The sequence below is a fragment of the Dendronephthya gigantea genome, unplaced genomic scaffold, assembly GCF_004324835.1.
Source record: "Dendronephthya gigantea isolate DGI-Jeju-01 unplaced genomic scaffold, DenGig_1.0 000057F, whole genome shotgun sequence".
NCBI classification, from domain to species: domain Eukaryota; kingdom Metazoa; phylum Cnidaria; class Anthozoa; order Malacalcyonacea; family Nephtheidae; genus Dendronephthya; species Dendronephthya gigantea.
The window spans coordinates 1,173,192-1,187,906 of NW_021163067.1; the positions used below are offsets into that span (position 1 = coordinate 1,173,192).

The 14,715-nt window shown below is 38.9% G+C and overlaps 1 protein-coding gene across 1 annotated transcript; it reads right to left on the reverse strand.

Annotated features, from left to right (window-relative positions):
* Positions 1-7,274: 7,274 nt before the first annotated feature.
* LOC114529564 lies at positions 7,275-11,891 on the reverse strand. Its single transcript, XM_028551376.1, has one exon. It carries the CDS (start codon positions 11,889-11,891, stop codon positions 7,275-7,277), a length of 4,617 nt encoding a protein of 1,538 aa, XP_028407177.1.
* Positions 11,892-14,715: the final 2,824 nt, after the last annotated feature.

Sequence of the window (14,715 nt, forward strand, 5' to 3'; positions counted from 1 at the left end):
CGACCATGTGCGTCAAACACTTTTCAAAGAGGTCTTTATTATTATTAATTAAATTTTTTTAATAAAGTTGAATAAATTACGCTTATGTATCGAAACATCTGGTTTCTTCCTGCGAACACACCACCCTACCTCCTCTTTTTTAATTTAATTTCATTTCCAGTTCAAAATTAATATTGTTGTTGTTTTTGTTCGTCGCCATTTTAAATTTTAATATTTGGCAGACACTAATAACTGCAGAGGCAGACCTATCCTGTTCTTCATTCCTCAATTTAAACTACATTCATGATTTGTTCTTTATATTCTTGTTTTTGTTTTCTGAATTTGTAGAAGGTATTAAACAGCAACTAATCATTTTCAAAATCCTATTTATTTGTCTTTTATAGAAAACACAGAGAGGAAGCCACCATTATAAAGCCATTATTATAAAGCCCATGAAACTATTGTTTCTGCACCTGGACTCTAAAATCTGAATAAAATGATTACGATGTGTATATTATTTTAATATTAAAATACTAATATTGAACTGAACAGGAAAACCTGCTCCAACTTCTGGCTAAGCTTTATACGTCGGATGGTAGATTTCCATTTGAATCGCCCAACAAAGAGTTTTTTTTTTTTTTTTTCTGTAACCTTGGGCCATCCCTCACCCCCTAGACGATCCTTTGAGGTTTTGACCTTGCTGCAGTAGACCCCCTTGGCAATTTTACTTTTTCTGCCATGCACCCCCATCATTTTTTAACTTAATTCTGACTCCTTTTGGAAATTTTTCTTCACCCCACAGATAGGTATGTATTACATCTTATTGACAAGGGGCAGATATTAAATGAAATGGTCTAATTTGCTATGGTCAAATGCAGGAAAATGCAATGCCAATTAAAGCTAAAGTAGCATGGGCATGGGGTGCATTATATGTATTTGCAACAGTTAAATATGTGTTGTGACCATATTGGCTGTGTTATTTTCTTCACATATCTAGAGGGCTTTGAAACAAGAACTTACCAATTGACCAACTGGGCTGTTGTTGGCAGAGCTGCTAATCCGGTTCAAAAAGTTTGAGAATGCCAAACTATCATACTGGAGGAGAAGGAGAGGAGAAGGGTATGGCTATCATGCATTTTCCCTTTATCATGAGAAAGAATTGAACTGTATTATTATATCACACTATAGCTTCTTGGAATAGCTGGATATGAACAGTTGTGTCAAGCACCAACAGAGGTTGTCACAGAAAAAATTATGCAGCTAATTGGGCAGAAGCATAGCCATGGATGCAATCGCATGAATTTGCATAAAGAAGTCATTATTGTAGTAAGTGATAATACAAGTTAATAGAGTATTTTACAAAAAAAAGAAGTGGACAAAATTAAACCACCTGTGGTTGTATAAAAAGGTAGTTGACTCCTAACTATATACAGTTAGTGGTTGTATTGGCCAATTAAAATTACATTACTCGTGTTTCCTGCTTTATTGGGTTGAAATAAAAAAATGATTTATAGTTATCAAGCATGGTCAATGCCAATCATTGTGAGAAAAGGGTCCAAACCGTCCAATATATATAGAAATTATCTTTACAGCGCAACTACATCAGAGAGATCTCCCTTGAAAAAGCAAAGAAGCTCAAAGATTTCTGGATATCTTTCTATTCCTGGAAGACATTACAGTGGCCAAATGGAATAACGCCAGAGGATTGGCAAATGTTAAGAGGTGATGATGTGGCTGCCTATGGTGAAGAGTGATGTTAACCTAATGTTTGAACTTTTACATGAATAATTTGGATTGTTTTGTTAATTAATTTTAATTTAATAAGTAATTTATTTAAAAAGTACATGTATTGTGTTAATTATTGCAATATAATTGAGATCATCAAAGAATATATATGTTAAGTACAATTGTACATTAAATTTAACTGATCAAATATCTGTGACTGTCACAGCTGGTTTGCCTGTATTCTTGCCAATGTGAATAACAATAATTTGGTGGTACATTCCTGAGAGAAAAGGTAATATGTTAAATAATAACGTAAGGCCTTCAAAAAATATTAAACAGTATAAACAACATTTTTAATAATATAAAATTTGTTTAGCTCCATTTAACAATGCTGTTACAACTTGTTTCCACGGACTTGCTAACACAGCCATACTGCAAACCTGTTACCTCGGCCTTGTTACAACTTGATGGCCACAACAGCCTGTCAACAAGTTGTTCTGACAACATTGATGTGACTTGTTGTGGACAAACCTGGTACAAGTTGTTCTAACATGTTGCTGCAGACCTGCAAGCCAGCAACTTGTTACAAGCTGTTGATGACAACTTGTTACAAGCTGTTCCCTGGACAAGCCTGTTACAACTTGTTCAACAAGTTGCTACAAGCTTGTTAAGCCAACAACCTGTTGACAGCTTGTGCGTTTTTATGTGTGTAATGGTCTGCTTCCCTCCCCTGTTCACATGCCATTCACACAGGCCTCGGACACCCGTAGAGCACCAAGTACGCCTTCTTTTTGGCCTTCGACTTTACTTTGTACCGAATTGGCCCCTGCAAAATCCACTCCCAGGACTCAAAAAAAGGTGCTGAGCCCTCTGTTTGCATGGAACGAAGATTTCCACCAGTAAATGGTACACTTGGCTTCAAAATCTCACACATCCATAGCACTTACTTTGAACTTGCTTTACCGTTCTCGGACTTGTGCCATTGTTGAGGCCACTCCACCGTGGAGTGCAGTAAGATGAGCCTGCTCCACGGTCTTTTTGGTAAAGGTGCAGTTTTCAGGCAGGAACGTAGGGTATTGCCCTGCAATTCTCCCTCTACACTCAAACACTTCCACGTCGTTCGGTTGAAGGTTAAACAGCAACTTCACACTTTCGACCTTGCCGCTCTTTTCTGCCTCTCGCTTTACCGACCAGGTGGTTTGTTCTTCAATTTCAGCTGTTTCCAATGGGCCATACTCTCTGTTTTAATGGCAACCTCCACAATTACGAATGAACCGTCGGATCCAATCCTGAGAACCTTTCATAACGGAAACGTTTTGGGTAGCTTATCAAATTCGTCTCTACTTGGTTTGGACAACTTCAACGCTTGGACCCTACATATGCACTTTGATTCTTCCTTTGCGTCCGGGCTTGGTTCTGGAATGACTTCCGGTGGCCTCTTTGATTTGTCTCCTAACCAATGTGGACCGCATTGGCATAACCTGTTGTTGGTGATATCTTGGTAATGCGCGGCTTCCGAGATCAGGCAGATTTTGGTCCATGGGTATGTGATGCCACAACACTTGCTCGTGTTGCCTGATCTTTCTCACACGGTTGGCAACGAATTGGTAATACTCGCCAAGCCCTTTGATCCAGTGCCACTGTGGAGTCCAGCCAGCAATGCATTGTCTCACTTTCTCTGCTCCAATTACCATTTCAACATTCGTTACTAGGTTGACCGCCATGTGGCCTGCAACAAGCTTTAGCTGGGGAATTGTTATGTTTTTGTTGGCCAACCGAGATTTCGAAGGCACTAGACCCTGTGTTGTTTGTACCTTGTTCTTGTTCAACTACAGCGTACACTGCTGCAGAGACTCCAACCTTGCTGGCGTGGCAGACAGGTGTTAGAACATACCTTCTTTGCTTTTTTAACCTTTTGTTGCTCAGTTTCTTTAGATTTTTTTTGCTTGTTTTTCTTCCGGAGCCTTCAGCAATACAGAGTCACGACAGATAATGGTATAGTGTATTTGTTATACATGTTGAGATGAAATTTATAGTTTTAAAAGCACATGTTAATTAAAAAGAAAAAAAAACATTTACTTAATATGTAGCTTCAAACTTGCTTCAAACTCCTCATTCCGGAAAGCCACCAGCACACTTGCCCCTCGAATAATATCGCCTTGTAATACTTTAAGAACTTTTGTTGTATCCAAAATAGTTGTTGTTTCGTCAGCACTGAAAAATATCAGCATTGGCTTTGCTGGTTTAGAGAGTAATCTACGAGAAGAGTATCGCTTGTACCAGATAAAATTTGTTAAACTTTGACCGATCAGCAACAGGACGTCCATCTGTCTTTGTGGTCGGTATAGTAATAATAATAATAATATTGATAATGATAATGATGATGATGATGATAATGATAGTGATAGTGATAATTATCATAATAATAATAATAATAATAATAATAATGATGATGATGATGATGATGATGATGATGACGACGACGACAATAATAATAATAATAATAATGGAAACATCAATTTTATTTTGTGAATTACAAAACTGCAACCTCAATCTCTGTAGTACAGGCAGAAGGCTGCAAATTATGGTACAAGCTATGGAGACTAAAAGTTACAGGATACAGTTAAAAATATTAAAATATGATTATATATGTACAAATAAAACAGAAGCATTCTACTACCATGTTAATAGAATGGGATCAGTCCATTCCTTGTCCTTTCGGCAGAATATATAATAACTTGTTCGAATGCAACATGCACATATTTTATTAATTAAGTATTTAGTTTTTAGATTGTCTAAATGCAAGTCGTTTGATAAAAAGTAAAAAAATGAACGACTGCTCTTTCCTATAATTCCTAAGGCTCCAACTGATATATTTACAAACTTCACTTTGTTATACTGATTTCTTAGATCAGAGCATAATGCACTATAATGATTGTGTTTACGTACAGCGTTGTCTTGAATTCTGGTCTAAAAACCGACAGTTAATTCTAAAACAAATAGGCAACTCCGTTGTTTGTCTATAACTATGATATCAGGACGTCTTTCTTCTCCAATAATGACAGAGGGGCTCATATAGCCCGTGAGATCATAGTATACTTCAATGTTATTCGTGATTGACAGCAAATAGTCAGCTATAATCTTTAACACAGAATTATGTCTCTAAGTATAGCGACCCTCTTCTAGGTGGACTTTACATGCTGAAACGACATGTTGAAGAATTTGCGTGTTGTAGCATACAGTACATAAAGCATTTTCGCTTTTCTTCCAAAGAAACATATTCTTTAAGGTTGGCAAGGTATTGTTTAGGTAGTGGATGCAAAAATTGAAAATGTTCTTGGGTAGTTTGTTGAGAATTCGATGCCATTGTTTCACATCTGATGCAAGAGTTTCCTGCCAAAGGGCTTTAACAACTATACACTGTGAAACAAGCTTGTTCACTTTGTTTAATTTCTTGTCTCTGATTTCCTTCAGAACTTCCCGACAATTATTGAAACGATCATATTGAATGTTACAACTCGATCTTGTACTACTGTATACATGTCTAGCGTCTTCATTAGTCGAGTTCTTTAATTGATTTCTAAAAGATACCTGACACTGAGCATGCTTAGTGGAAACATCAGTAATGTTTCAGCCAAACTTTGTTCTTGCCAAAAGAACAATGTCAAGAGTACCATTGGGAGGAATCTCTAGCCATCTACGTAATTTATTATGACACAGGTTATCTAAATTTTCTTTTATCCATGTCTTTTCAATAGCAGCGATAGTTAAATGCCAAGAAAGTTTTGTCATTAACTAATGCTGATAGAGTTCCAATTTGTATTTGGGGTGTAACAGCAACAGGTCTATCTTCTTGAGAACATTTTCCACTATATCTAGAAGTTCCTGCTTGTGAGCACTGTTATCCATCTCAAAATTGAAATATCTTCCTAAGTACTTTAAATTCCCACCCTTATCAACTGCTGGAACTGGCTGAGTATTTACAAAAACTTTCGGAAACGTCTGATTGGTTGCGGAATTCACTTTCTCTACACCGAATGTTTTGCATTTGTCAACTCTGATTTTCATATCACACCGAATACCACGCAGTAAAAGCGTTTAACAAGATCTGATTTTCATACGTTTGTGTCGTTAGACTTAGTGGACTTAGGCAGTCACCTTGTAAGATGCCTTTTTCAACATGTATAAACTCTGTGCTGTAGGAATCAGTAATTACTATTGGCAATTCCGCCCTGAAAAATAGATCAGAATTTGACCACTCACTATCCAATTTTGGCAACTTTATACCTGGTTTAAGATGCGGATTCTCAGCTGGCATAGCTTCGTCTGGTTCAATCTCCCCGTCCTCGCTCATCTTGTCATCCATTGTAGCTATTTCTTCACCAAGCCCAGCAATAAAATGGCAGGATCGTTGATGCTTTTTCAACCCTCTCAGACCTTTGCAGTGTTTTCCACAAGCACATTTAACGCCACTCGTATTAGTAACTTGAACAGTTAATACTTCACTTGCCCCATCGAGTAGGCGGCCTTGCTCCGAATCTAATGTCCATAAAGTCTGTTCGTTCGCTGTAGTTGATGAATCCCTATCTTCTTGCTCTCCGAGCTTTGCTTTGCATCTCCATTGATGTCGTCCAAGACTTTTAAAATCCAAACCACAAAATGTACATACAACAAGGACCGCAATCAATCTCAGTATCGATACACGTTTCATAATTATCAAGTGCAAAGTAAAAATGAAACACAAAGTGAAGGATATTGCTTGTACCAGATAAATTCAGTTAAACTTTGACCGACCAGCAACAGGACGTCCGTCTGCCTTCGTGGTCGGTATAATAATGAACGGTATAATTATTATAATAATAATAATAATAATAGTGGTGATAATAATGATAATGATGATGATGATGATGATGATGATGATGATGATGAGGATGAGGATGAGGATGACGATGATCATAATCATAATGATAGTGACAGTGAGAATGATAGTGATAGTGATGATGATGGTGATGATAAGAATAAGAATAAGAAAAAGAATAAGAATAAGAACAGGGGTAAGAATAAGAACAAGAATAAGAATAATGGAAACTTTATTAAAGGTTTTCTTATTTACATATAGTCGTGCAATTATAAATCTCACTTATTTAGGTAATTTATAATTGGCTAGTTGAATCACAACTAAATAATATGTTTATATATATAATAACGACTGTTTTGTAGACGCCACATCTCTCGATTAAACTCGTAGACTGATATTCATACGGTTTCTATATTATACAAAGTTACAAAAATTAAAGGTACCGGTACATAATACATTTACAATTATTTACACATACACATTACTTACAATCACGTTTGAATCCTTCGGTTGTTCATCTACATGTCTCTGGTTCATCCACACCCTTTGACGGTGTGCAGTCAAAAGCACAAAGTTCTTCCTACGTGTTATTACGCAACATGCATAATTAAATTAAATAACGGAAGTTACATATCCCGGCCCCTTGAAATATCTTGGGGCGAAACGTATCATTTCACACAAGTGTTTCAAATAAGTCATTACAATAATACATTTAAAGTTCATTCGCTCCTTCCAATAGAATGCACTTGTCTATTGGTCTTTCTAAAACAGCCAATTTAGTTCTTAACTTTACCTTTCTTACTTGACCTTTGGCATCAGGGTATACATCAATAATTCTTGCTAAGGGCCAAGTACACCTTGGGGTTGTTGTATCAACCATTAAGACAACATCATTCGGTGCGAAATTTTTACGAGAAGCGTTCCGTTTTTGTCTTTCTTGCAATAGTGGCAGATATTCACGGGTCCAGCGTTGCCAAAACTGGTTTGCTAAATATTGAATCTGTCGCCATCTTCTTCGTGAGTAACAATCATGTTTTGTAAACATTCCAGGTGGTAAGGTTGGTCCGGAGCGAAGTAGAAGGAGGTGGTTCGGTGTTAATGCTTCTAAATCTCTTGGGTCATTTGAGACAGCTGTAAGTGGTCTCCCATTCAAAATTGATTCTACCATCAACATTGGTAGGCTTTCGTCATCCAAGCTTTGTTGGCGAAGTAAGGCTGCTAATATCTTTCGCACAGACCTTATACACCTTTCCCATATTCCACCGTGATGTGAACCTCCAGGGGGGTTGAAAAGCCATTGTGTTTCGCGTTGAAGAAGGAACTCGTGAATCTGATTATGATTCCAAGCTTTGATTGCTAATCGAATCTCTTTCTCCCCACTGACAAAGTTGGTACCGTTATCGCTTCTTATCTTTACTGGATTGCCTCTTCCTGCGATAAAGCGACGTAAGGCATTTATGAATGAACTTGTGTCCAATGAGTGGGTTATTTCAATGTGAATCGCTCTGGTTGATAAACAAGTAAAGATGCATCCATATCTCTTAACTTTTGCTCGACCTCTTTTGACGAGAAACGGTCCAAAGAAATCGACTCCAACTTCGGTGAATGGTGGTTGATCTGCAGTTACTCTTTCTGTGGGCAAGTCTGACATTTTCTGCTCCCCTGGTAATCCTTGTCTTTTACGACAATCGACACATCTGCTAAGTAATCTTCTGACGGTAGAATTTGCGTGTATTACCCAGAACTTGCCTCTCAGTAGCGATAGTACGTATTCTCTACCCGAATGTCCAGATATCTGATGATAATGGCGAACGATAAGATCAGTAACGTGATGTCGTTTTGGAATAATTATCTGGTGCTTAGCATCTTCAGGAACCAAAGCACGGTGTAATCGACCACCAACTCGTAATAAATCGTCAATTAAAAGTGGATCCAACTTGAATATTGTACTGGTTTTCTTTATTCTCGTTTTTCGCGTTGACTTGTTACTTGTATGAAGACATGCTAGCTCTTCGGAAAAATTTGTTCTTTGAACGTGTTTTAACAACTCTTTCTCTGCCGTTTTTATCTCATTCACCGTGATAGACTTAATGACATTTTCCCGATTGTTCTTACGCGGTAATTTCTGTTTTCTGTTACGACACGCTTTGAAGAGGTTTTCTTTATATCGCAGAATCCAAGCAATAAATTTCTTCAACCGATTCCATGAAGAGAATTGCTCAAAAATTCGATCCACCAACTTAACGTCTTCTGTAAACGAGGCATACGTTATTGCATCCTTTTTTACTTCAGGATCGTCAGAGGGAACTTCTCCAATGCCATTGGTTCGGTTTGGCCATTGTGGAGCTGGTTGCCATAGAAATTGCGGTCCCTGCAGCCACCTTGTGTTGTTAAGGAAGTTATCAGCAGTCAAACCTCTTGATGCGTCATCCGCCGGATTGGATTTCCCATCAACGTGTTTCCACTGCGACGAAGATGATCCGCTTCGAATAGCGCCGATCCTGTTCGAGACGAAGGTATTGAATCGCTTATCTTGGTTCTCGACGTATCGGAGGACTGACGTACTATCAGTCCAGAACATCGAATTATCAACTGGTAAATCCAATTCTCTTCTTTCCAATTTGTCAAGTCGAACTGAAACAGTTGCAGCGGATAGTTCTAATCGGGGCACTGTCATGGGCTTCAGTGGGGCAACCCGCGATTTTCCGATAAGAAATGCACAGTGGATGCGTCCATCTCTGTTAACAATTCGCACATACGAGACTGCACCATATGCGTTTAGAGATGCGTCAGAGAAATGATGTAATTGGCACAATACGATTTGACCAAAATCAGTGGGTTTTAGACAACGATTGACCATAAACCCGGATAGCTCTGCCAACCATCTCTCCCAACGTATCCGATATTCCTCTGGTATTGGCTCGTCCCAATCAATTCCTCGACGACAAAGTTCTTGCAAAATAAGTTTGGCTGGTAAGATAAACGGTGCTGCTAGACCCAATGGATCATAGATCGAGGTGACGATGGACAAGATTCCACGTCGGGTTGATAGTCGAGATTTGACGGTGATTTTAAAGCCAAATACGTCCAGTTGGATATTCCATTGTATTCCTAGGGCTCTTTCGATAGGTAAATCTTCTAGATCAAGATTATTTACAGTGACAGCTCTTTCTGATTCTTGAATAGATTCGAGAACAGGACGAGAGTTGGATAACCACTTCGTCAAACGGAAGCCCGCTTTCGCCAGGAGTTGTTGGAGTTCATGTACCAGTGTTATTGCAGTGACGTTGTTTTCTACGGATTTTAAACAATCGTCCACATAAAAGCTTCGTCTCACCGTTTCGATTGTTTTATCGTTGAATGATTCGACGTGATCTTCTGCGGTTCTTTTTATCGCGAAACTGCAGCAGCTTGGTGACGATACTGCACCAAAAAGATGTACTCGCATCCGATACTCAACGGGGTCTTGAGTTAAATCGCTTTCAGGCCACCAAAGAAATTGTAAATAATCTCGATGATCGGGAAAAACGCGAACTTGGTGAAACATTGCTTCAATGTCACTCATCACAGCCACGGGATCTTGTCTAAATCTCATCAAAACGCCAACTAAGGTATTGGTCAGGTTGGGTTCAAATAAAAGTTGGTCGTTGAGCGAGACATCGTGATATTTTGCGGAACAATCAAATACTACTCGTAATTTTTTTTTTGTGGGGTGAAATACTGGGTGATGCGGCAGGTACCAAACGTGTCCATCTGACCGATAACGCTCTTGTTCCGGGATTCTTTCGGCGTAACACTTCTTTAATAAATCTTCAATAAATTTAGAGTAACCTTCAAATAATTGTTGATCTTTGGCGAATCTTCCTTTAAGAAGGTTTAAACGATGCTGGGCTAAGGACTTGTTATCAGGTAAACAAGGTGGTGTTTCAGTTCTCCACGGCAAAGCGATCTCGTAATGCCCGTCATTCAATCTAACTGAATTTTTCATAATATCGTACGCTTTATGATCCTCTTGGGAGAATTCTAGCTTCCACTCATCAATTGTATCATTAAATTCTCTGTTGCAAAACTGTTCGAATTGTTGAGTAAGCTTAGCTTCAGTCTTAACGAAATTTGAAGATCTTGTTGTGCAACTATTCTGTCTACCAAGTGGTCCGTTCAGCGTCCATCCAAACTGAGTTCTGACAGCGTATGGTCCTCCGTTCTCTGCCTTTCGTATTTCTTCTGGTTCAAGTGCCTTGATGTTATCGTTGCCAATCAATAAGCCAACTTCCGCGTTTATGTGATTTAGCTTTATTCCTTGTAGATGAGACCATCTATCAACATCAGCTTGCTTGGGAATATCAGCTGGACTGACGGGCATTGACGGCATCATAAACACTGTTGGCAATTCAATAAAGGCGTTTTCTTCTAGGTCGCACAGCTCGAGACTGATGATAGAACTTTTCGTTTCTTTATTCCTCTTTGCCATAGTGGTTAATGAGAATTTGGTTATCTCGCCCTTCAAGCCGAGTAGATCTTTTAGCGCTTCGGTGCAAAACGTGGTGTTAGAGCCACCGTCTAACAGAGCGTAAGTCAATACGAAATCATTTGGACTTCCAGGTCTCGCAGCTTTAACTTTAACCGGTACGATTGACAAACCCACGGTTGGTCTCGGTACTTCAATGGCCGTACAAGATCCTTTCTCCTTATTCAGTTGACCGATTTTCATAAAACTTTCATCAGTTTGAACGTGCCGCTCGACGATCTGTCGCTCGACGATGGGTTGATCATTTGAACGCCAATTTTCGTTTTTCGATGCAGGCGAAGGATGCAACATTGTAGAATGTCTACGACCACACTCTCTACATCTCCTCTGTCTTCGACAATCCTTCGCCATGTGGTAAGGAGTAAAGCAATTGAAGCAGAGTCCCTTTTTCTTAACCAATTCGATGCGTTCTTCATATGGCATGGTTCGAAATGTTGCACATTCTTCCAGTGTATGAGCTTGATGACAAATGATACAATTCTTGGTTAATCGGTTCTGCTCATTGTGACGTGTCCTTTCGCTCGCTACGTTCTTCAAGAATTTATCGAAGTTCGAACCAGTATTGGTATGAAAACTTGTACCCTTGAGCTTTCCGTCACCAGGTGTCTTCCCTTGTTTGCCAGTACTTGGGTAATCTATTGAAATGTCACCAAATATGGGATGATTAGCTATATGTGCTTGTTTCTCCACAAAACTGGAAATATCGCTGAAAGAAATTTCTCTGTCTTCTTCTTCTGTGATGTTATCTGCCTTGATACGCCACTTCTTTCTAGTATCGTAGGGTAGTCTCCCAATGATCATCTTTAAAGTTTCAGGATTTTCCACTTTGTTTGTATAGCCAATTTCTTTAAGAGTATTCAAACATGACTTTAGTTGAACTGAAAATCGTTGCAGTGCTGGGCCGTCTTCTCTTTTAATTGGCGGTCCTTTAGTTATCTTCTCTACGTACACCGTGGTAATTCTGTCCAAACCGTTTCTTTAGCAGTTGCTTCGCTTCAACGTAACCTTTATCAGAATCCATGGCCAAACAGCTAGGCATCAGCTGGAACTCATCGTATTGGCTTCGATTATATTTTCAAAGGCTCGAATGAAGTTGGAATATTCCATCGCATCGCCACCGAATAATGGTACTTCTGCTTTCGGTAATGACAACGCCATAGAGTTCATTTGCTGCTGAATAAACAGATCATTCAAGTTTAAGGCGCCCTTTGATTGAGTTTGCATCAGTTCAATCAATTGTTGTTTTGTGTTATAAATTTCTTTGTTATTGTCCGGTTTTAATAGGTATTTAGAGTCCGGTTTCATGTTTGACTTGATCTCTAGTTTCGTTCGGTCGGGCCTGGATGACGTAGCTCTTGACGACGGAACATTAGTATTAATCTTGGTGCCTTTGTCGGCGCGCTCGGCTGCTTCGGCTTCGGTAAAGACTTGCTCTCTCGCAACGCATTGTGCTAATTCAGATTGCAGTGTTAATCGTTCTTTTTCCTGCTGCAAACGCATACTTTCTTCTTCTAGAACTTGCTTATTATGCAACGACTGAAGTTTAGCCTCCAGCGCCCTTCGGTTTGCGGCTTCTTCGACCAAGCGTAACCTCGTTGAACTCGATGTTGAAACCGTAGACTGTTTGCTGATTCCCGTTTTTACGCGAGAACTTACTTGACTAACGGAGTCTTCAGGTTGAATTTCGTACTGACTTCTATTTTTTAATTCCACGTCTTTAATCAATGACTCGACTGCCTTATCCGACAGTATAGCTTGTTCATATTGTTCTCTATAATAACAATCGGATTGTTCGATCTCGCTTTGTTCATAAAGTTGGCTGTGAATATTTATGTGAGCTGAAGTGAAATTATTAAAGACTTCGTCAATTTCTTTCTGCTTACTCTTTATCTCGTCAATGTTATCATCGTCTTTCATTAATTCGAGAAGTTCCTTTTGTTTTCTCGTCAATGTAGCCTTGTAGCCCGATCTGTTTCGCTGAAGTTGCAGAATTCTTTTGTTCACGACTGATATGTCTTGAATTTGGGCCGCATAGCGTCTACTGCTCACATCATTTAAGTTTGTATCTTCCTCACTCAGGTTTTGAGTGGCCATTATCTTGTATTGATCATCGTGATTAAACTAATGTAGACGCCACATCTCTCGATTAAACTCGTAGACTGATATTCATACGGTTTCTATATTATACAAAGTTACAAAAATTAAAGGTACCGGTACATAATACATTTACAATTATTTACACATACACATTTCTTACAATCACGTTTGAATCCTTCGGTTCTTCATCTACATGTCTCTGGTTCATCCACACCCTTTGACGGTGTGCAGTCAAAAGCACAAAGTTCTTCCTACGTGTTATTATGCAACATGCATAATTAAATTAAATAACGAAAGTTACATGTTTAGTTATATACTATGTTTATATGCATATTTATTTTATATTTAGTTGTTGATTAATAATATACAGTTAATAAGGACTGATAAGTTAGATTGACATTTTAAGTAATTACTATGATTAGGAATTAGGACTGCATGCAAACCAGAGGAAGAGAGCATTTACTGAGAAAGGACTGTTTAACGATTGCTCACCTAGGTAACGAAGTTTACTAACATTTATGTGTTGAAAGATTGGATATTGTCACAGAAGTAAGTTAATGTTTATTTTGATACTGTTAACTCATTGCCGTCCGATCAGATGACATTTCGAAGTGGTTTGCTGATTATAACTTGCGATTCCTGTTCGAATACTTGACCGATTTTAACAAAAATAGGAGCACTTTAAAGAAGAAATTGTCCTCAGTAGATGCATGTTTTTTTTATATCGATATGTTGTCAATTCGCTAAGATATTCACTTTAAAGTGCATGTCGTTTTTATATTATTCAATATTGCACAGCAAAGCGGCCTAATCCTTAAAATATTGCCCAAAATGCACACAAACACTGGTTGCAGTGGTTTCAAGTGGTGGCATTCGAGTTGGAGGGCGCATTTTAGAAGCTGTTGTGTCATACAACTGTAAGCATCCAGATTTGGTAGCTCATGATCACTGGATCGCGCAGTTGATCACCTGTCACACGCACCAGTTTAGACATAATGGAGTGGCAACAACGACAGCGAAAACACAACGTAAATACTGGATCCTAAGAGCCAATGATCTTGCCAAGTCTGTCAAGTACTGTTGCGTATTCTGCCAAGAGATGGAGCACAAAGTCAAGTAATAGTACATGGCGGATCTTCCACAGCTTCGTCTAGCACTTAATACGCCACCGTTCCATCATACAGCATGCGACTACTTTGGACCATTGATTGTAAAGATTGGACGCAACAAAATGACAAAACACTATGGTGTTGTTTTTACTTGTCTAAATACAAGAGCAGTTCACCTCTAGTTAGCAGTTGATTGTTCGACAATGGAGTTGCAAGTTCTTCATAGGTTCTTTTCGATCAGAGGACAGCCAGCCCTTATAATGAGCGATAATGGAACTCAATTTGTTGGAGCGGAATGCGAACTACAAGAAACGATTGCCGGTTGGAGCAAAGAACAACTCCAAGAGTTCTGCACAGAAAAGGGATGGAGTGGAAATTTATCACCCCAAATGCGCCCCACCACATGGTGAAGAGCTGTA

Coding starts and splice junctions, on each gene's coding strand:
- LOC114529564 (XM_028551376.1), bottom strand. CDS start 11,891: ATGATCATTGGGAGACTACCCTACGATACTAGAAAGAAGTGGCGTATC.